Source organism: Takifugu rubripes, chromosome 18, assembly GCF_901000725.2.
Source record: "Takifugu rubripes chromosome 18, fTakRub1.2, whole genome shotgun sequence".
Lineage (NCBI taxonomy): Eukaryota > Metazoa > Chordata > Actinopteri > Tetraodontiformes > Tetraodontidae > Takifugu > Takifugu rubripes.
This window is the reverse complement of record NC_042302.1, coordinates 186,134-209,731: the sequence shown is the minus strand read 5'-3', so window position 1 is coordinate 209,731 and position 23,598 is coordinate 186,134. Positions and strand designations below refer to the sequence as shown.

Below are 23,598 nucleotides of genomic sequence, written 5' to 3'. Positions count from 1 at the left end.
TTTATTCACAAACGGGCAATTAATCGCGCTCGAACGTGAACCGCGTGCCTGCAGTCTGGCCCCATCATTGCGTCAGGACGCACATCCTCACGGGGTCGTGGCTCTGTGTCCAAACACATCCAGCGCCCCTTTAACATGCCGATGGTGCGTTCAATGGTGGAGCGACTGCGCGCATGCATCTGATTGAATAAAACTCCTGTGGAGTCTGAGGGTTGGTCAGTGGTGTCAACAACCAGGGCATATCCTCGATCCCCTAATAAAATAAATCAAGATAAAATCAAATAAAAAGACAGTTTTGGCATGGTTTCCAATTTGGTTGATTAATGTTAAGTCATTGGCACATTTACGTAATTTTAAAATTCTCCGTAAATCACCAAAAATAGGAAATAAACAAATAAATAAATAAATATGACAGAATTATCATTGTAATATTGAATTTTATTGAACTGCACAAGAGAAGAAAACACAACCATGCCAACATGTCGGCACTGAAATGTGCGCAAGAGTACTCCTGAGTGTTCGTAGGATTTGTTCTTACCTACGAATAAATCCAGGATAAGAAGAAATTGGTGAATGCCACAATCTTCGTCAACTGTTCGTAAGTGGGACTTAAGAACAAATTTGTTCGTAAGAACGCTTCGTGAATCTGGCCCATTGTATTCTTTAAGGCTTAAAGAATACCTGTCTATCTGGGAAACAACGGAGAACAAGGACTGTACCAGCATCCAATGGAACTGGAAGAAGACGAGGTCATCCAAGCAGAAGGACTGGATTGGACTGAATTAGCATCAATAATTTACATATGTGTTTCTTTAAAAGACTGGGCCAAGGGATAGTTAGGTTGTCAGACTTCATGCCCTGGCAATTGACTGTTATTGTAGGGTTTTGCTAAATACAGTTATTTGCTAAATACAGTTTGAAATTGGCATTTTTCTCCTTAAAGTCTTCATTCAGGGAACACGTGGATCAGCAGTGACACACTTGAGAATATAGCAATCTAACAATCGTCACTATATAGCTCCTTAATATACCATATAGAGCATTATTATATAGATCATTATTATATAGCTCATTCATATACTATGTAGATCGTTACTACATAGATGATATGTCGATCATGACTCATCATTAAGCGTCTTATTCCGATTGTCCCCAACAAGCAGCCGTCTCTCTTCTCTCCTCTCAAAATCACTGTAGTTCCGGTATCTAAACACAATTTCAACCAAACAACACAAATGTTTCCGAGAACATTTCCATCGTTTTGCTGCGACTCAAACTCGTGCGTCCTGCGCCTCGAGCCATCGCGCTGTGCTGCGTTTCTCTGAAGGAGAGTTCTCCACCAAGTCCAACATCATGGCCGTGTCCTCCCCAGGACTGCAGGACTGGGTGGATCCTGGAGTCCTAGGTGAAAATGACATCAGCATCATGTTAGCTATGGAAGACGTCCTGCATCGTCCCAGTGCCGAAGACACTGCACCAAGGAGCTCAACAGCTACGGGCCAGTAGCTCTGACGTCTCATCTGATGAAGATGCTGGAGAGACTCGTCCTCATCCATCTGCACCCGTTGGTGAGCTTCTTCATGGACCTGCTGCAGTTCGCCTACCAGCCCAAGGTCGCGGGTGGTTGATGCCGTCATCTACCTCCTCCACACCTCCCTCACTCACCTGGAGAAGGCTGGAAGCATTGTGAGGATCATGTTTTTTGATTTCTCCAGTGCATTCAACACCATCCAGCCCAGGCTGCTGGGGGACGAACTGGAGGTAGCTGGGGTGGATCACCACCTCACAACATGGATCCTGGACTACCTCACACAAAGACCACAGTTTGTGAGGGTGAAGGGCTCCGAGTCAGATCGGCTTCTCTGAAGCACTGGTGTCCCGCAGGGAACAGTTCTGGCTCCTTTCCTGTTCACCCTCTACACCGCGGACTTCTCATACAGCACATCTTCATGTCACCTCCAGAAGTTCTCTGACGACTCTGCTGCTGTCGGCCTCATCACGGACGGGGACGATACGGAGTACAGAGAACTCATTCAGGACTTTGTGGACTGGAGCCTGTGGAACAACCTCTAGATCAACGCCAATAAAACCAAGGAGCTGGTGGCGGATTTCCGCAGGTGTAACAACCCCCTCACCTGCCCCAGTGAACATCCTGGGAATGGACATCGACGTTGTGAAGTCCTATAAGTACCTGGGTGTTCACCTAAACAATAACCTGGACTGGACACACAACACAGACGCCCTTGTCAAGAAGGGCAACAGCAGACTGTTCCTGCTCAGGAGGCTGAGGTCTTTTGGTGTGCAGGGACCACTCCTGAGGACTTTCTATGACTCTGTGGTGGGATCAGCCATCTTTTATGGGATAGTCTGCTGGTCCAGTAACATCACGCACAGGGACAGGAGGAGATGGACTGGTGAGGAGGGCCAGCTCTGTCCTGGGATGTCCCCTGGACTCGGTGGAGGTGGTGGGAAACGGGAGGATGATGGCTAAGCTGTCATCCATGTTGAACATGTCCCACCCCCTACAGGACACCCTGGCAGCACTGGGCAGCTCCTTCAGTGAGCAGCTGCTCCACCCTCGCTGTGTGAAGGAGAGGTATCGCAGATCTTTCCTGCCGGCTGCTGTCAGACTGCACAATAAACATAACGCCTGCTAGACTAGTAGACAAAAATAAATAACAACTTTTACCACTGGACTCACACAATAACATTACAATTCTTTAATACCATTTCAACCATTTTGCACACTGTATATATTCTGATATGTATATTCTTCAGGTAATCCCCTCTCTGTACTATTTACAGGTATACAAACAGGCTAATTATCCATTTATCTTGGATTATTTTATTATATATTTTCTATTATTTCAATTTTTTGTATTATATATTTATTACTTAGTTCTTTTTCTATCCTTGTATTCCTGACTGTCTTTTCCTCTGTGTGTTTTTGCTGCTGTTGTGCCATAAATTTCCTCGTTGTGGGACAAGTAAAGGAAATCTGAATATGAAACTGAATCTGGAGCGACGCCAGGTTCTCCCAACTCGTACCAGGACACCGGCAGTTTCAGGCTGATCTCAGATCTTCCTCCATGGTCCCCAGCAGGTCCCTTCTAGCTGGTTGGCGATGCTGCTGTATGTCTTCCATTGTGTTTCCTCTGCTCGTTTCTGCATCTGTCCCCCCACCCTGTGGAAGAGGCAGTCCAACCCAGGTGAGTGGGTGGGAGACAGCGGTCAGCGGCGTGCTGCAGCTTCCTGGGAGAACACGGAGTGGCTGATGCTTCAGGTGAAGTAACCAGTTTCTTTCTTCACTTCAGGCCACGGAAGAATTCAAGTGTGACGGAAGAGTTCCGATCAAAGGGTTAATTAATTATGAGGACAAAAGGAGAGAAGGTGGGATCAAAGCAACCTTTGCTTTTATTTAGCTAGCTGCATAGCTCAATGCTGTTGACATGCTGCAGCCCCCTCACCCACACACACACACACACACATTGTTGTCAAAACAGATGTATTGACAATGTTTTCACAGTTTCTGCAGCAACCACGGGAGCTGTTCTCCAAACTCTTCCTTTCCTCATAAGAACCTGAACAGTTCACCTTCACAGAAAGACAAAACCAGCAGAAAATGTTCATATAAGATAAAATCTCACCATTTATAAATTCAAACGGACGCACAAGCAAACACTCACAAATCAAATATAACATTAAAAATTGATGTGAACTTCAAGTCAATATTTATTTTTAGATTTAAAAATCCCCTCCCAATTTTGAACTAGTGGTCAAACTTCAGCAATTTCGAAGAAACCTGAAATTTCCCTCAAGCACACACACACACCAACTTCCTCAGAAGCAGCTAAATGACAACTTCGACAAAGGCTGAGACGAAGACAGAGCAGCACCTGACTGACCTCCGACCCTGACTGACCTCTAGCCGACCCCTGACCCTGATCACAGGACTAAGATAACCGGTCAAAGACCTCCTGCACTCTGATGAAGTGATTAGCATGAATGCAGTGATGCAGGTGTCAGCAGGTCAGACCCTGTTCAGGCTATCGCTACATTCATGCTAATAGCAAACAGACAGACGTTTCCCTTTCATTTCCTTCGGATGTCATATCTTCTTTTTGACTCGGTTAAAGCGCCGAGTAGAAAACAAGGAGACAAAGAGCCAAACGGGTCTTGGCTCAGTTGGATGGCTTCAGGAAGGACTGATGGATCCAAGTCCAGCTGACTCCTCCTCTCACTGTTCCGCTGATCCGACCTCGGCCTCTCTGCAGACTCTTCAGCTCCACAGGAGCCCAGCTGTTGGATTCTTCAAACCGTCCCAACAACAGAAATGCTCACACATTCACCCACTAAGATTGACGTGGATTTGAAATACGCCCCTTTTCTTCTATGGTTTTGTGCTTCTCTCTCTCCCTGGAGGCATCACTGACCTGCTGACCTCTGACCTTATTTTCAATCTATAGCTTCAGTATTTCCGAAACCAACTAGTGTAGTCTGTTCCTCTCTTATTTCTGCCCATCTCTCCATCACCAGGTGGGGGGAGGGGGGGTCTCCACATATGAGCTGGGTCCTGCTCAAGATTTCTTCCTGTTGACCTCAGTCTGACTGGAAGCTCCCCCATCGCTGCTCACAGGTGGGATTTTACGGTGCCAACTGAGTTTCTGGGTCTGGGACCTTGTCTGTGGGGGCCGAGACGCTGTCAGTCCCCCCCGTCCGTCCGTCCACTGCTGCTGTCTCAGAAGCCGGCTGTCAGCACGTCTCACAACTCTCTGCTCACACTCATCCGTGCTCACACACACTCGTGTTGCAGCCATGTCACTGGCCTTGCAAGGCATTAGAAGTCTGCTCCCGCATCAGGGCAACAGCCTTCTTCATCCTGACAGGAGACCTCTCCTCCTGGAGGCTGGACTCAGACTGTTTGAGCCCCCCACTGAGGCACACTGTTCCTATCCAAGTCTTAGGGACGCCTGTCCCTCTACCATCTGATCTGGGCCGGTACTCCTCTGTGGCCCCCTGCCCTTTGACCCCACGCTGTCAGGAGGTGTGGGTCAGAGGTGCAGAGGGATGCGGTGGTGGCTAGCTATTGTTCTCAGCTGTCATGTACTTTAACGCGGCAAAGCCGTAGCGCCGTGACATGTTCTGCTGGAACTCCTCCTTCAGAGTCTTCAGACAAATACGATACTGTTTGTTGGAGCGGAACTTAGTGATATCGAAACTGGGGGCGTGGGGCATGTGGATCATGTAGGCGTTGGGCAAGACCACAAACTCAAACTCCTGCAGACACACAAAGACAGAACACTCATATTCAGCCTCTTCAGTCAGAGTCCCTGGGCTAGAACCTGTACCAGGCTCAGTGATGGACTCACCTGTGCATCCAGCTCCATGATGTGAGCCACTTTGTTCCATCCAAAGCCCACAAAGCGGCGGTCATACTCAGGGCTGTCCCTCCTCACCATGACATAGGGCTCAAAGTCAGCCTCCCACTGCACCCTGTAGGCTGTGGTCGCTGTCCGCCATTTGGCAAAGTTAGTTGGTGCGTGGCCTTTAGTCCACACGTGATACCTGCGAAGACAGGAAGGCGCCACACCCATCAAAAACTAGTCCTGCTGCACTAGACTGCCCCTCCCCCACCCAGTAGCTCAGACCTCACCCTGGTCTTGATCTACCACGAAGCTATCACTAACAGTGTGGAGGCCAAGGTTAAGGTCTCCTGAGACCATCAAGTCACTGTGGTCCCCACCTGCACGTCCCACATAACCAGTGACCCAAAGGCCCTCCCTAATGAAACAGGGGCTTCAGGATGGGGACTGAGCACAACTCAAGGGCCGACAAAGACAACTTGATTACCGACTACTGGTCGGTAGTAATCAAATTTTAGGACCAGGAAACAGCAACTGAACAACATAGAAGGTCCCTCATCTGCTGGGTGTAATCTTCAGGACTTCTTTGAACTGAAACCAGGTCAGGAGGCAGAACTTTTCTCCTCTAAGAACCTCTGTCAGGCCTGGAGTCACATGCCTTCTCCTCAGGTCTGTTGTGCTGCTCACTTGCTTTTGCCATCACATCACCATTGTCTTCTCCCTCATCTATGCTTGGGATTTCCTGTCTGTGGTGTCGTGGTCTTGTCCATGTCCATCCAATCACCATGTCCTTCCACTGCCATCCTCCTTTAGCATTTGTTGGAATGTCAATCGAGTGAATAGATCCACACACTCTGGAACCATCCTCTTACTTCACTTAGTAGGCCAACCATGTCCAAGTAGACAGGCAGTGCTTTCTCCACACAAGAGAGGACTTTGGAGGACAAGACTGGAAGAGAGGACTCTGGAGGAGAGGAGAGGAGGAGAGGACAGAAAGAGAGGACGCTGGAGGAGAGGACAGGAGGAGGCAACCCTGGAGGACAAGACTCTGGAGGACAAGACTCTGGAAGAGACGACTCTGAAGGAGAGGACTGGTGAGCTGTTTAGGGCTCTGGTCTTTGATTAAACCGCCCACAAACCTGAGTACTACCTGATGTTCCACCAAGCAGAGGGACCTGGAAGGAAGGCTGCAACCTACTATTACACCCAGGTAAACAACAAGCGCAAGAGAGAACCAGATCCATTTCCTGACACCAGATCCCACCAGGAGGAGGATGGCTGTGATGGGAAAACTAAGCCCAAAATCATATTTCTACTTTAAAGTCATTCAAACAATGTGGCTCTCAGGGGAGGAGCAATATAATTACATGACTCATCCCAGGGTCAGGAGGGGGACACACAGGTACAAGCTATAGCAGGGGTCACCAACACAGTGCCCGTGGGCACCAAGTCGCCCGCAAGCCTGTTCTAAAAATAGCAAAACTCGCAAGTGAGGTGCGTCTAAGAAAATATTTTCTACCGCTATTTCTTTTAAATCACACCTGCATTTACATAGATTTTACAATGACAATATCTTAAAAATAAATAAAAATATAAATAAAGTGAAGGTGAACTCTGACCTAGTTCAAAGGTCAGTATTGTGCGCATGAAAGAACCTTTGCGCTTTTGGAGAATAAACTCGCAGGCAGTGAAGATGGTGAGTGGAGTGCAATTTTCTACCCCAAAAACATGGCAAAAAGAAGACAGTAAATTCATCATTTTCAAAGTGAATGGGAGGAAGAGTAGTATTTTACTACTGTGAAAGGAAGGTGTGTATGTTGCATTTGTGGGGCGACTGTGATGACGGCGAAGCAGCACAATGTGGAGCGACGCTTCACTACGCGTCATGAAAGCTACAATGCTAATGCTAACTACCCACCGGGAAGCATTCTACAGTCAGAGAAGGCCCATGAGCTAAAAAGTGTGTTTATAAAATGTAACACATTTTGAGCAGAATTGCAGTAGATTTGTTCAGTTAAGATTTATTCAATGTTATTTTTATTTATTTAAATGTTGCATAACTTTTAAAAACATGGTTCATGAATTGTTAAAATGGTTTAGTTTCTTATGGTTGAAAGGGTCTGGTGAAAACTCGACATTTTCTTTCTGATCAAATGTAGAAGTGAACAATTGCTGAGATTAATAATAATAAAGTGTTGAATATTGATCTTTTCTGTTACCCACTCTAAGTTATTGATACACACACACACACACACACAATTTGTTATTTTAGAAGAGTGTGTCAAGCGGTAGCCCTTTCCACGACTCGGTACCCATGACGTAGCTCTTGGTTTCAAAAAGGTTGGTGACCCCTGAGCTATAGACTGCCAGAGGGACAGAGTAACTGGCAGAGGACAGGGCGGAGGCCTGAGAACAGCTTTCCTAAAGTCAGCCAGCAGAAGAGAGGAGGGAATGACCTGAAAGTGAAGAGCGTGCCCATGTCCAGCTGAGACAGCAGCTCAGCCTTGGACTTGGGGTAGGACAGACGGTAGCGCAGAGTCTCAAACGCTGGAACCACCAAAGCTTTCTTGGCATTGGCCATGTCCAGCTGCACCACCGACTTCCTGCAAACATTTGACAGATTTCAAAAGTCTTGTGAAGGTTTTCTGGGAGCCGAGGCCACGGGGGAATGTCTTACCTGAGGTATTCGTAGAGGCCGTACATGGGCAGGAAGTCGATGTCTGACAGAAACATGTATGGAGTGTTGACCTGCTGCATGGCCACATTGCGCAGCAGGTTTACGGGGTAGAACTGACCCTCTTTGTAGACGATGTGGTAGCCAACGTTGCCTCGGCTCATCAGCACGTCGGAGCCTTGAGCGTAGCGGAGGAACTGCTGGGCCTCGGCATCAGACAGGTACAAGGCCAAGCTGATCGGGCCCTCCCAGTGCTTACAAATGGCCTCCAACATCTGAAGCCTGTGCAGCGTGGGACATGGACAACTGTGTGTAGGACTGACAAGAGTCCACAGCTCTAACCACCCCCCCCAACCCTACCTGTCCATGGACAGCTGGGCTACCAGAGTGACGTCAGTGTTGTCTGAGGCTGCTTCATACTCATAGTGCAGGAAATACAGGTGCGTCCTGTGGACAGTGAACCGCTCTCGACGGAACTCGTAGCAGGGGTCGTCCTCATCCAGCTCTGACAGGGTCTTCTGGAGCTGCAGACAGAAAGAACTTCTGCTCTCATGCAACATCTACATCATGAACATATTCTACACTGGGCTCATTACACTTTACAACTGATTAAATGGGTACAGAAGCAAGGAGGAGGAGGAGGAGCTGGTGTGTGGTGTTCCTACAGAGGTTCTGTGGGCCTGGACGAGCCCAGACCTGAGTGACCTTCACCAGCTCAATGATGTTGGACTGTTTAGAAAAGAGTCCTGATGTGGTTGCTGGTGGCACCACCAGATCAAGTCTGACCCCTTTATTATAGTTCGGTCTACCTGTGACGGTTGTATCCAGGTCCTGGATCCATCTGCAAGCTCTGACTCCAACTGCAGTCCACTTCTGGTGAATCTCTTTGTTCCTTGATCCACTCCAGGTTGTGCTTCTATTAGGTACTCTTTGATTTCCTACAACTTCTTCCCTTCCATTGGTCCCTCCATGAAGGTTCTTGGATACAGCCAAGAGCACCAGCTTCTTCAGCAGTGACCGTTGGGGTCTGACCCTCTAGGTTCAGGGTGTCAGTGATCTGGTCCTCTGCATGATAACAGATCCTCCTGAACCAGACTGGGACCATTTAATGGTCGCTAAGCTGGTAATGACCTTCAAGAAGATTGCAATGTTCTGAGTCCCTCAGCTGTAACAATCATCAAGTTGAACTACATCAGGCTTTGTGGAAAGAATCTCCACTCAAGTTTCTCTTTCTGACCTGGACCACCGAACCTTCTCTGATCTTCTCGTGTACTGTGATGCAGGAACAGGTTGTGCTTTGATGCGAGAAGAACGGCATTCAGAACATAAAGTGTGTTTTCTGAGGCCACCTCACCATTCCTATTGTCAACGTTGTGTCTGGACCACCTACATTCTCACTGTTGTGGTCCGTCTCGCTGGGACAACCGAATAGTTCTCGGCGTAACAGGTTCCCGTCGTACTCCAGAAAGGTCAGGTAGAGATTCCGGAAAAACTCAACATGCTTGTTTTTGACGCGCAGCTTCTTTGGAGAGTTCCAGTGGATCACCTGAGCCAAAGAGCCAGAAAGACAGAAGTTGAGGGTCCTACACACAGACACATTTAGCCTAGAATGACCCTGCTGGCTACAACCAGGGACATCCTGGATCTGATCATCATGGAGTGTCTCTGGACCCGAGAGCTCACCTTCAGGTCTGACACGTCCTTGTAACACTTCTCAGAACGGGTGTGGTCAGACAGTTGCACGTTCCAGAAGCACGGCAGCTGATGAACCAGGAACGGGTTCTGTTTGATCACAGCATTGAAGATGTCCTACACACACACACACACACACACACACACACACTCTGTTATCGTCTCAAACAGCATCTGATAGGGGGGACATCACATGGCAGCTGATGTATTTCTTAGATTTAAACGGCACAATATTAAGACTCGATGATGCACCTTCACGTTTTCCAGCGACCCAAGAACAATGGGCCTCATTCCCGAACCGTTCTTACGAACAAATTTGTTCTTAAGTCCCAATTACGAACATTTTACGAAGATTGTGGCATTCACCAATTTCTTCTTATGCTGGATTTATGCGTAGGTGAGAACAAATCCTACGAACACTCAGGAGTACTCTTATGCACATTTCAGTGCCGACATGTTGGCATGGTTGTGTTTTCTTCTCTTGTGCAGTTCAATAAAATATAATATTACAATGATAATTCTGTCATATTTATTTATTTATTTCCTATTTTTTGTGATTTACAGAGAATTTTAAAATTACGTAAATGTGCCAATGACTTAACATTAATCAACCAAATTGGAAACCATGCCAAACCTGTCTTTTTATTTGATTTTATCTTGATTTATTTTATTAGGGGATCGAGGATATGCCCTGGCTCCCTGGTTGTTGACACCACTGACCAACCCTCAGACTCCACAGGAAATTTTATTCAATCAGATGCATGCGCGCAGTCGCTCCACCATTGAACGCACCATCGGCATTTTAAAGGGGCGCTGGATGTGTTTGGACACAGAGCCACAACCCCGTGAGGATGTGTGTCCTGACGCAATGATGGGGCCAGACTGCAGGCACGCGGTTCACGCTCGAGCGCAATTAATTGCCCGACTTATGCTAATCGTATGTTAATTAGACTCACCTGGCACGTGCTCTCAATTTACGAGCAGATGGCATTCATCAATCTAAGAACACAGCTGCGAACAATTCTGAGGCTTACGAACGCATTGATGAATCTGACGTAGGGTTTTCTTAAGGAACTTCTTAAGAACAACTTAAGAAAGAATCTAAGAAGATTCTTAAGAACATATTGGTGAATGAGGCCCAATATTTCTAGTTTGGAAAGAGGAGCAGCCAAAATTACCCTGAGAAAATCCCCTAAGCAATGCTACTGTTGGCTTTAGCAGCAGGCAGCGGCGGTGCCTTCAAACAGACCTGGAGAGTAGCTGCAGAACCATGAAAAGAGGGAGATGAAGGACTTAAGGACTGAAGAAGAGCTGAAGGTCTTCTAAAGCCTTCACACCTCCTGTCCCCTCTGTAACAGTAATGCAGCAACATGAAAGCACCAACGGGAAGAGCTTTGATCATCCTGCTGATCCCGTGTGTCCTACATGTCCTACGTGCACCACGGGTTGATTCATCTCAGTGATGCCAGACAGAACATGTATCACTGCATGAAAACACAAGAGTCTTTCCATCTAATAAAGTCATTCTGGTCTAATGATGTCATCAACCTGGAATGACATGAGCTCTGTCTTTAGGTCCCCTCCTTTCCTTTCCTTTCCTCTCCTCCACTCCTTTTGTCTCCCCTCCTCGTCTCCTCTCCTCCCCTTTTGTCTCCTCTCCTCTCCTCCCCTCTCCTCTCCTCCCCTCTCCTCTCCTCTCTCCCCTCCCCTCCAGTTAATCCTATTTATTCCTGTCCAAAATTGTGCAGTTGGTAGAGAAATGAGGCAGGAGTCCAGACTATAAATATACTCAGTGTTATTAGAAACAGGAGATGAATCTGAACACACGGTCACGGTGACAACACCAGGACACTGGTGTTTTTAACAGTCATTTATAAATTAAAAGGAATTTAATCAGGTTTAAATGTCTTGATAGTTGGGTTTCCCTTTCAATAACAAACTTATGTGAGGAACACACTTCTCTTTAGAGATGTTCTCCTGTATAGACATCACACACACACACTAGGCTGAAACATTTGTAACCCTCAAGGGAGACATGATGAAATGGGCAAACATCTGACACGAGCTCATATACAGGCAGCAGAAGAAGGAAGCCTCTTTCTCTCATGGGACTTCACTTAATGAAGCTTTCATGGCTGGCTATCCATCTGTGCTGTGATGGAAGACAGAACACTTGACAGAGCTTCCTTTGACCTTCATAGTAAAGCTGAGCAGTGAGTGCCACCCTCAGTCTGGAGCTGCTGTGACAACCAGCAGGAAGACACGACAGAGGTCTTATCTGGCTGGGATTTTAGCAACAGCTGTTTGGTCCAGGGCAGCACTGAGGCTAGTAGCGTTAGCATCTGCTTTCTCATGGCCGACAGAGTCACTTTGTCACCACACGTCTGTTCAACCGTCTTGATGACTATTTGGATTTCTGTTTTTACCTGATCTGCTAGCGAAGTGGAGAGCATGCTCATCAGCTCCCTCTCTGCAGTCAACCTCCACATCTGCTCCCACCTCAGCTTCCGCAGGCGATCCAGGAGGAGGAGAATGACCCCTGAAGGAAGGAAGGGAGAGACACAAGCTCAGTCAGAGGCCTCTGCTAAAGAGAACAAGCAGCCAGGCTTCAGAGTCCTTTAACACAACCATCACAGTCAGAGAGCCCGTCAGCACCACAGTCACATGGGTGGAGGTCAGTTAGACACAGTCTCTGCTACCTTCCTGTCATCCACCTGTCTCCCTGCTCAAACATGGCCGACCACAGCCGACCTGCTGTCTGTGCTGCATAGGCTCCTGTATAAATGGCACCCCTCAGTCTTGGCTGACATGCATCTAAGTGGGGAATTCAAAGCATGTTGTCAAAGTGGGCGGAGCTCCTGCAGCAGTTAGGACATGCTCAGCCCGCTCCAACACCAAGATTCTGTTGTAATGTCCGGTTGCTTTAATAAAAAAATACACCATCTTTAAATACGGAACCAGAATCAATCAGCAACAGTAACTCTTACCCAAAGCTGTTTGTTTACAGCAGAGAAAAGTGGTTTTGGGGTTTCGTTATCTTTAAATCTCACACACATCAGCGTTCACGATAAAAGCTGTGAGAGTTTAGCTATTTGAAGGTTACGTGTTTTTTTTAAAAGCACCGGTTAAATTAAGCCAGACTGTGTTATGATGCTAACGTGTCAACCCCCATGCCAACCTGTATTGAATCCTCTGCCCAGAGCTGGCCAAGGTCTATGGTTCTTCCACAGGTTCCCCAGGTACCAGTCACTCTGGTTTTCCACCAATCCCAGAACCTGCTGACCTGCAGACAGAAAAGAGCAGACGATCGTCATCCCAATCTCTCATTTAAGCATTCAGGCTTTTATTGCGTGTCTTTTGCACGTTTGGCCGGTCCATCACCATCTCAAATGCAGCCCAACATGGCCGTGGCCCTAATGTTGCCTGTATGTATGGGATGGCTGGAGAAGTGTACCGGTACATTATTAATCTTGGGCCTGTCGGCACACTCACACGGGCTCTGGCAATTTAACCAGGCATCTTTTTAGTAAGGACAAGGCTGGACCTGGGATCACACTCTCAACACCAAACCAGCATTTTACCAAAGGAATCTGGGGTAAAAACAGAAGTAGCAAAAGATCCAGAAGATGATAGGAAGAATGATGCAGAAGAGGACTTCAGGAAAGGAGAAGTAAAGTGTGAGGGGATGAGCAGGGAGAGCAGAGCTGGTGGCAGTTTTAAAGGAAGCATATTTGAGAACACCCAAGATGTTATGTCAGGTCCTTCAGTGTTTGCAGCAGGATGCTCCACATGTTCTACCAGTCTGTCATGGCTAGCACCACCTTCTTTGCTGTAGTGTGCTGGGGTGCAGGCATTAAAGCAAAGGATGCCAACAGACTCAACAAACTCATTAAAAAGGCAGGGTCTGTTGTTGCTTCACTAACTTCTCTGTCTCCTCTGGTTTCATGGATAAATATAGCTGAGTGTCATCAGCACAATGAAAATTTATCCCATACTGCCGAATAATGTTTCCTAAGGGAAGCATGTACAAGGATTGGTCCAAGTACAGAACCTTGTGGAACTCCATGGCTAACCCTACTGTATGAGGAGGGAACACCGTGGACATGAGCAAACTGGTATCTATCAGATAAATATGATCTAAACCAGTCTAGTGCTGTCCCTTTAATCCCAATTACATGTTCCAGTCTCTGTAACAGGATGCTGTGATCAACTGTATCAAAAGCATCACTGAGGCCCAGCAGAACCAGCATAGAGACCAGTCCATGATCTGAAGCTATAAGAAGATCATTAGTAACTTTAATAAGTGCTGTCTGAGGGATCTCATCATCATAAAGACAGAAATGTGCTGGCAAAGATCAGAGCTTCTTCTATGTGGCCTTGGAGGAAAAGCCTGTATTTCGTCTCCAGATGTTTCTTAAGGACACATCGGTCATGTCACTTAGCTCTGAGAGAAAAGACCTGAACGTGTTCTGTCCAGCCTGTCTGCTTGAGGTTCTGCTGACAACATAATTGGAGAACGTGTATCAGCTGCTGGTTGGTGGGGTTTCCCCTCTTTTCAGCCCCTTGAGCCACCTTAAATGAAGCCTGTGTGCTGTTCCTTGGGTCATGACCAGGTTCTCCTCCTCCCCTCCTCTGCTTGATTATCAGATGCCTTCACCTGAGCACCTGAGGACATGCCACACTTTGGTTCTGCCTCCTTTTCAGACCAATCTTGAGGCAACTGTTAATTTATCTCCTGACTTTAGCCAGTTCCAACATTCCTCTGCTGAATCGGTGACAGAATTATGTCAAAGTCACATTGGATTTACTATTTTGCTTTGACAGAACTTGGAGAAGTTCTGAGAAGGTCAGAGGTCAGGTGTGGAGGTCTAAGTCTACCACTGCACCTACAGCCTACAGGTTTGGAGTCATTTCTAACCTGCTTTGGATTTGAACTCATAACTGTAGAACTGACTTGAATATCAACAAGTTGCTGCTAGAATCTACATTGTGAGCTCCTTCAGGATGGAGTGATCCCTCACACCTGATCCAGCTAGTTCTTGCTCAGATTGACAGCTGAAAACTCAATGTAAGCTGCAGAGGTTATTATTAGAAATAAAGACGAACATGTCCCCTGGGAGCAGAGCCACGTGCACCCACAGTGAGTGCTGCCACTTCAATAGCAACTGTGGTCTCAACCATGCAGAGTTCTGAGCTGATGATGGACGGACGGACAGACGTTGTTTAAACCATGTCAGACATCAGCAGCGTGTGCCCATCGTGACTGGATGTCCCAGCAGGATGTTGACAGCTGAAGACTGCAAATATCTCACAAATGTGTAGTTTGTCTCCCCCCCCTTCTGTATGCATCTATAGCTATCGCTGCCTTCAGAGCTGCATACTGACCTCCTCAACTTGGCTCTACTGGCAGCATAATATATTTAATATAATGTATTTCTGTATGTATTCTCTATGATCTATGCCTATTCTCTCCTCTCCTCTCCCTCTCCTCTCTCTCTACCCAGCCCCCCATCAGCAGGAGGGTCCCCCTACATGAGCCTGGTCCTGCTCAAGGTTTCTTCCTGTTAAAGGGGAGTTTTTCCTTGCCACTGTTGCTTGTTGGGGGTCAGGCCCTGGGATTCTGGAAAGTGCCTTGACACAATTGATTGTAAAAGACGCTATATAAATAAAGATTGATTGACTAATTGAAATGTAACCCAAAACCAAGAAACCCAAAACTCAAAACACACAGTGGTGGACCAGCAGACTCAGTGCTAGTCCATTAGGAGCTTTTCCTGATTTAACACATCCTGTAGTGCGTTCATGTTTGTTCCTGGTGGTTTATGCTAAAATTCCAGTAACAAATGAATTCCAGAGTCCTGCTGAGTCGGTCTCTCGGTAGTCTGGAGGTGAAGCTGGTCCGGTGGGACATTTTAGCCCGTTTTGAAGAACAAAAGGTGGAGCTCTTGATAAAACGTGCACTGGTTTAGCTGATGCCACTATCTGTAGCAGCTAATGACCTCATTTGGCCGTAACTCCATAATGAGGAACGTTCAGAGGCACATGTTGAGAGCTGGCTAGTATCGCTGAGGACAGTTCGAGGTGACAGAGAAGAGCCAGACCACAGAACATGGCTGCAGAGATGGACAATCAGAGTCCACTTTTAATGAAGACTGATCTCAAGTCCTCCAGCTGTCCTCAGCTGCAGGACAGCACCAATAAATCTTTAAACAGATGACTCTCATCGCTCCACTTTTCTGTCCAACAGCTCACATTTCAGAAGCTTTAATTAACCCCAGCTCCATTAATTATCTTCGTGCTCCATTATGCTCGAGCTCCACTTCTATCAAAGACAGACCGGCAGCACATATTCCAGCAGCTAGTGGAGCTGGGAGGCCTGAGAGGCTTCCTCAGGTTTCCTCCATAGCCAGCTGATGAACAAAAGTGTTGCTGGACACTTTCACATCAGGTTGTAGCCATATAATAAAGACGTAATACTAAAATAATTTCTATTAGATGAGATCAAAGAGGCTCTGATGTACCCTTAGCCCCTCCCTGCAGGAACTGAACAGGTAAAGGTCAGAATAACGTTTTCTGACCACATTCTTCTTGTATTAACATGAGTGAGGGTGGCTCATAATGAAACTGGGAACCTTCCAATGCTGCTGGTGATCATTTATTACATGGATGCGTTTAGAAAGAACCAACTAAAACTCCGATACCTCGAAATTTGTGAAAGACGGCCCACAGCTCAGCGATGTCCGTGGCAAAGGTGATGTCCGTGTCCAGGACGATGACTCTTTGCAGGTCTGAGGGAAGAGTCTTGGTGAGCACCAGCTTCATGAGGCCATAGATCCCAGAGTAGTGCTTGTTTGGAATCCAGGACACCTCTGACTGAAACACAATGCACGTCTCAGCCCACTGTAAGTCTGTAACAGCAGGTCTGGGGCCTCCTGCTGGTTCTGCTCCTCACCTTCAGCTCATCTGCATCATAAAAGTTGACTTTGACAGCAGGAACCATCCAAGTGTGGAACAGCGAGGACAGGATGTGCTGAGCAATGGAGTCTGTGATGAAATGAAAATGCAGTGGGTTCCGCCTGTGGGCACAGAAGACAGGGTAGCACCTCCATCAGCACCACAGGAGTATCTCAACCACACTGATGGTCTTTAAGAACTCAGCCAGCAAAGCCTCCCAATATAGCTGTTGTCGTGTAACAGTAGCTAAACGCTGCTCTTGCACGAGTCACACCAGTCAATCCAGTGGATGCAGTAATAAGCGTACACCTCTATGACATGTCTGCAGGGGTTTTACTGTGAAAGGAACCAGTATAACAATGGCTGTCAGAAACAGTCCACACACAAAGGTTCACACACAGACGCCACAAAGGCAGTTTTAAAATGTGCACTGCTGTCAGTTCATAGAGTGATAGTGTTATTACTGTTGTTATTATGCTTGTGTTCGTCATCAGCGTTGTCAGGCCAACAGTGTCCTGGTAAATATAAACACATCTTTTCACAGTGCCGCGCATTAAAAGAGAGACGCATCTAACAAAAAGCTCAGAACATTGGACACATGCTGTCAGGTTGAAGTGCAACAGACGCTGAACAATTCTAGAGCTCAGGGCAACCTGGTCCACTCAAGCAGCTACAGGGCTGGAGGTCCCAGCTACAGGGCCAGAGGTCCCAGCTACAGGGCCAGAGGTCCCAGCTACAAGGTCAGAGGTAGGAATTCACCCTGGACCACGAGCACCAGCACTGACTAAACAGCAACATCCCCCCCACACCTGTGGAACACCTAGAGTGTTTTTAGAGTGAAAGCGGAGGGTGTTGCGGGTTCATCTCAGGCCACCTCCTGGGTTTGCTGTGCAGAAAGACCACATGTAGAAATGTAAGAAGCATTACTGTACCTATGAAAGAGAACGGATTTGACCAAGGTGACCACGTCTCGACTGGCATTGTAACCTGCACATACGATGGCCACGTGGATCGTCTGTGGAGACAGGTAGCAGAGCAGTTTTAAAGATATATAATAATGTACATGACATAATATATACCATTAGTGTAAGGATCGGGGGCAGAAAAGACAAATGAACTACAGTGCAGTGGTTCCTGCTGTCTGCAGCCATGTGGTGGTAAATAAAGGCATTCGGGGTCAACCTGTGGGTCTCCTCCTCCTCCTTCTGGGGTTAGATGTTCCAAACATGGGTTCTCATGAGGCGTATCTGCAGCCTGCAGACCCTGTTCACTGCAGTTCCAGGATGGTAACTCAATGTGCACCACGACCAGGAAGAGATACCAAGAGAGGTCAGAGGGCAACAATCCAGCAGCTGGTCCACATCTACAACGTCCAGCAGGCCAGTGGTGCGTGTTTCTGTCCTGCCGTTGCACCCCAGACACTGAGGAGCTGACTGACGTGGCGGCCAGGTCTGGGAGATCGATGTCCTCTCCCACGCCCCCACCCCCTCCTTTGACAGCTGGAGAGCTACCCTGGTTTACACTGCTTTTTTTCCCTTTACACAGACCCTGAAACGTCTTTTTTCTCAGTCCTGCTGAAAGCAAGAGTTGATCACCATGCAGGAAGCTCCCTCGCTAGGCTGGGTGAGAACTAAAGAAGCAGTTGAGCTGCTTCCTAGCAGGAAGGCTGAGCTCCAGACCGCTATAGGTGCTAAAACCTTTACATCACGGAAATCCTGGAGTTCACCAGCAATAGTAATCTGGTCTCCAGCAGATCAATGCAAACCCTGTTTGCAGTAATGTAAAGCACAATCTTAGGCTCATCAAGAGGGGAGCTGAAAAACTCACCTCGCACTTGTCAACTGCTGGCTGCTGCACACAATCGGAGCCGTTTCTCACCACAGCAGCTTTCTGGCCTTCGCTGTCACCGGTGCCTTCCTCTGAATGGGTCCGACTTTGGTTGGCATGGTGGCCACCACTAGGAAGCCGTGCAGATGGACTCCTGGGTGGGCGGCTCAGCTCCCGGCGCAGGGCTTGGTTCTCCTCCTCCACAGCACGGACCCGTAGCTCTAAGGCCTCACGCTCGCCGCCTCTGCCCACCAGTGTGGATGACTGGAGTTCCAGCGGAGAGAGGGTCAGGGGCTTTACTATGGAACGAGGATAGGAGAAACTTACTGTATTTAAATGTTAGACTTCAGCCACATGTGTGGGCTGAGGCGGCGTGTGTATACATACGCAGTAGCACAGGCTACTCATACACAACACCCCTTATTAACCTGGAATCATCATTATTATGATTAAGGTAAAGGTCAGAGGCATCGTCTCCAAACACTAAGCTGTCCAACAACAGCAAGGCTATCAAACCGAATCCACCTGCCACTTGTGGAAGGTTTCTCTCCCTAAAGACAGCTTTGGAGGACTAGGTTCCTCTCAAATCCTCCCATGTGGTCAGCTCAGGGATGAGCAGCTCCCTTCTGTACAGACCAGAAAAAACGTGATTTTCACACCACAAGGCCTTTCAACAGTAGGAGAGAGCAGACTTTACTCCAGGCACAGGCCAGACAGGCTGCAGGTGAGGCAGAAACGCTCTGAACTGTTCCAGGCTGCTGCCGAAGCCCCGTCAGGTAGCTGAAGCTGAGGGCAACAGGTCAAATCTGCACCTCAGTGGATGTACGAATGTCTGGACTTTTCCATATTGACTGCGAATGAATGCGCCATCACGAATATCTTCTTTACTGCATGTCTGAAAGCAAAGCATGACCATGTGTTTGGAATGTAGAAATCTGGGCTCCAGGCTCTGCTCACTCATCCTGAACACTGAGCCCTTTCAATACTGGACCCATCAGAATCCACACACGATGTGACAGAGAAGCCAAATGTCTCTCTCCAGAGGTAGGAGAGGCTTTCGGCCCAGAGCTACAGAGGAAATGCACATCTCTACTGTGTGTTGCCATATTTACCCGCTCCTGCGGTGTCAGTGCAGAGGCAAACACTCTCATCCTCTCTGAGGACAGCGACGCCTTGATTTCAACGGTTGACAGCGTCACTGTGTGGCTTGGCCGTGTGAAGCGTCTCTGTGGTTCCACTCTCTGATGTCTGCAACAGCACTCATGAGTCATTCGCTGACATCAGTGAGAGACGCTTCACATGGCGCCGCATCGTGTCCTGTCTGACACCTCCAGCTAAAGCTGCCCCCCAGTTTACAACACTGGGACACCACAGTCAAGCCACTGGTGGTGCTGCTAGACAGTGGACAGGGTAATGAGGACGATGTAAAGGAGACGGGTGGTGGTATGACGATTTTATTGACAGTTTGAGTGACGAGATGATGACCGGATGTGCTGACAGATTTCTTTGGCTTTTACCTTGAAAGCTGCCCACAGACAGGTAGAGCCAGGTGAGGGCTGGGATGAAGAGCAGAGCCAGGGAAGCCACGAGGAATTTCCTGCGACCACGGCACATTCCCAGCATTTCGCCTTGCAGAAAGAGTAAGTAAGTAGGTAAAGTGGAGGTCTAAGTGGGGAGCAGCTGATGCCCAGGATGGTTCATGGTACTAAAGAAGAAGAGAGAGCAGAAAATAGATTTTACAGTTCTAATACGCAAGGATTGAAAATACAGGACAACAGCAGGAAACCTTATGGAGCAGAACTAAGAAAACGGGCCAAACATGAACGTGTGAAGCCCTCCAGACCAAAGCTCCCAGAATATCAATGGAGCCTTCTAAACTGGCTGGCTTCTAAACTGGAGACGAGCTCTTTGCTTCCTGAGCTGTGGCCCGCGTTCACACACAAAAATGTGTCCGTCTTAGAGCAGGAGGAGTGTGAAGCTTGATGACACTCACCACAGAAGAGCTGCAGCCTGCTACTTCATTACAAGGCTCGTGCGTGCTCCTCTTCCTGTGGGAAGAAAAATGCACCGCTCAATATGATTGACCATCACTAAACTCGTGTGGCAGCGCAGTGGGAAGGACTGTTTTCTCTTGACATTTATGCTCAAAACTGGGTCCAATTTGTCCAAATTTCAGGAACCAGGTCCTGAAGAACACGCAGTACACGTATGTTGCAGACATCCACCACACCAGGACAAGACATCAACACACATCATTCAGAACCAATGCTAAGCTAATGCCAAATAGTAATAGCTGTTACCAAGGTAACAACAGTGTTCCAGTGAAACCCCTCATGGCTGTAGCATTTACTTCTTCACATCAATACTGATCACCGATCAGCTCCCTGTCTCAGGGAAGGCCTCATAACTCCTGTGTTCAGATTCATTACCTGGAAACAACAGCTGCCACCTATTGACTGAAATAAATAAAATAGACCCTGTTTCAAAACAGCCCAAATTAGTCATGTTCGTTTCAGGGGCGCAGGTCTGATTCATTTAAACCCCTTACACACAAATTCCTGTTGTTCCCTGAGGGGTCCCTCACTTCCAGCTCGATCATCAAGCCTGTCATAACCATGATTCTGGTGATGGTGAGCTGTCTCTGCCTTTCATTCTTGTTGTTCCCCGCAGCTCTTCCGTTTGTTGGAACAATGGATGGGAGCGTTGTTACATCGTCTCTTTCAGGGTTTATGTCCCACAGCTGCTCTCCAGACGGCTCCCTGCAGACTCTTGTGTGACACATGGCTGCGCGGCCACTGTAAGTTAATATTAGCCACCAACTATTGCACAGGAAGCTGCGAGGGAAAACAGCAGCACCAGAAATCTAACCATACTCACCATTCAAACGCTGCAATCACCTGACATTCAGGGCTGCCTATTAGCATGCTAGCTAGCAGCCGGTGTTGGGAGTTCTCGCGTTAGTGACCATAGCACCGTAAAAGAATATTATAGTGAAGCGTGGTTTTCTTCAAATAATAAAAAGAGACCCTAGGTCAAAGCTGAGAGCTATTTAACCATTAAAACCAAAACGATACAAGGGTGTATACACATTTGCTTCTATCGCTATCGGCATCCCTCAGGACTGTTGTGTTTTTTAAGTCCCAAAGCACTTCCGACGGGAAGCATTCTGGGTAATGAAGTTTCTCAACAAGCATTTACTCGGTTTTTATAACTTTCTTGTCTAATTCAATAAATGAAAACGAAATAAAACATGTGCTTGTGTAATCATTTCACTAAACCCTGCCTATAGGTTTTCATGATCTTACCGTATGTTACATGTAAATCCGATGTAAAGTTAACTAATGTTCAATAGCTCTTACTCAACCCACACAGTTAAAATCCTTATATTACAGTCTTCGAGAGCGGTAATGAGACCATGGCCCGATCCGGGAGCCACGCCGCGATGGTTGTGAACATCTGGTGCCCACAACAGGTAGAAAGGAGAGGCGACTGGCTGGAGATGCGTGTGGAGTTGACATGGTAACAGTTCCCCAGTGTTAAAAGCAATGCCCCTGCAGGTGGTGCGAGGTGACACTCCCTCTGTCGAACGGGTCACCATCACGTCCTCAGCTGTGGATGGATCCCTGCTGCTGCACCGACACGATTCAGTAGATCACCATAGGAGATCTGCAGCAGCAGCAGGATCCTGCCCGTCTTTACACATTCTTTATGACGCTGGAGGTTCTGATGCTTCTGCTGAAGTAGCCCGGCTGCCTGCGCAGCGGAGCCGCACGGACTGGGCCAGGACCGGCCTGGATGGAAATAAACCCGCAGAGGTTTTCGTGTTCGGACCTGGGGTGAGCGTCGGAGCTGCGGATGGCGGCGGGTCCACTCACCTGCTGTCGGCTCCAGTCTCTAGGACTCACTCTTGGCTCCTGTCCTCATCTGGGCTTCAGCAGCCTGCAGGTCGAGTAGAATCGTCGCGGCCATCAGCCGCAGCCTGGTCAGCAGCCAGACGCGATCATTTCCAAAGAAACAACAATGGCGCTGATATTCCTCCGAGACGGACAAAGACTTTAATCCCACAGAAATGTGCATTAGTGGCGCCGCAGGAGGATGGAATCTGCTCCGGCTCTTCCAGGGGCGGCCAGGAGGATGCGAGAAACCAGAAGGCGGTGCACAGTGCAGATATGATCCAGATCAAATGACGCGTGTGTGCTGGTCGGGAGCCGGGGCCGGATCCCGGACTGGCTGACCCGCTTATCCTGGATCCTGCTGGCCCAACACAGCAGCTCTTTCTTCCTGACCAGCAGCCAGGAGCCAATCAAAACGCTGCCTCCACCCTCTCTCTCTCTCTCCCTTTTTTTTTTTAACCTTGGCGTCTGACGCCATGGTGGTTGGTGCTGGTAGTGTGGATCTCTCCCGGTTAACGCAGAGACATGGCGTTAAGGTAGGGGGTCTCTGTACACCATGGAGGAGGTGGCCCTAGCAGTGGGGGGGGGGGTGTGATCGGACATGGGTCCATGAAGTCGGCTGCCTGGATGAACGGGGCCATGGTGTTCGTGGAGAAGGTGGAGCAGGTAAACTGGCTGGTGGAGGCCAATATCAGTGTCGGTGGAAGATTCGAGGCGGTGCTGCCTCTGAGCCAGCTGGCCACCAAAGTAACCCTGTCCAACATGCCCCCGTTGATCACAGACAAGTTTCTGTGTCGGGAGTTGTCCAGACATGGCAATATCGTTTCATACACATAGATTAATTACAACAAGATGTTAGTAGAAGAGTTGAGTGGGTCAGAGGCCAGAGTACAGCTATGAAGTTGGTGATACCTGTAGGTGGATACGGGGGGGGGGGGGGGGGGGGGGGGGGCAGCCATGACCCAGCAGCCTGGTGAAAGTGATCATGTTTCTGGACCCCGGCAGCCTCGGCCTCTAGCAGCTGTTGGATCGCAATACCTCTCGTGTGTCACTGCCAATCCGCGTGTTCTTTGAATGAAGACTTCAAGTAAACAAATGCCAATTTCAAAATGTATTTAGCACATGGAATCAATTCAAGATACAAATATTACAGAGCTCTGGGCCAGTTCATAACCCTAGCAACAACAGAGTCAAT

The 23,598-nt window shown here is 48.1% G+C and overlaps 1 protein-coding gene across 6 annotated transcripts; it reads right to left on the bottom strand.

Annotated features, from left to right (window-relative positions):
- Positions 1–3,768: 3,768 nt before the first annotated feature.
- large1 (LARGE xylosyl- and glucuronyltransferase 1) lies at positions 3,769–22,794 on the bottom strand. 6 transcript variants are annotated; one of them, XM_029825550.1, is made up of 17 exons: positions 21,388–21,667; positions 21,059–21,305; positions 20,504–20,558; positions 20,028–20,215; positions 18,511–18,809; positions 17,616–17,698; positions 16,682–16,805; positions 16,431–16,602; positions 12,908–13,012; positions 12,156–12,268; positions 9,721–9,846; positions 9,428–9,583; positions 8,398–8,561; positions 8,041–8,319; positions 7,820–7,966; positions 5,370–5,565; positions 3,769–5,277 (listed from the first exon to the last, which is right to left on the bottom strand). In XM_029825550.1, exons 4-17 carry the CDS (start codon positions 20,131–20,133, stop codon positions 5,080–5,082), a joined length of 2,268 nt encoding a protein of 755 aa, XP_029681410.1. In that variant the 5' UTR covers positions 20,134–20,215; positions 20,504–20,558; positions 21,059–21,305; positions 21,388–21,667; the 3' UTR covers positions 3,769–5,079. The 6 variants fall into 6 exon arrangements, with proteins under 6 accessions (XP_029681410.1, XP_029681409.1, XP_011611441.1 ...); XM_029825549.1 differs by having other exon boundaries at positions 21,059–21,294; XM_011613139.2 differs by lacking the exons at positions 21,059–21,305; positions 21,388–21,667 and adding an exon at positions 22,386–22,794.
- Between the last annotated feature and the right edge of the window lie 804 nt (positions 22,795–23,598).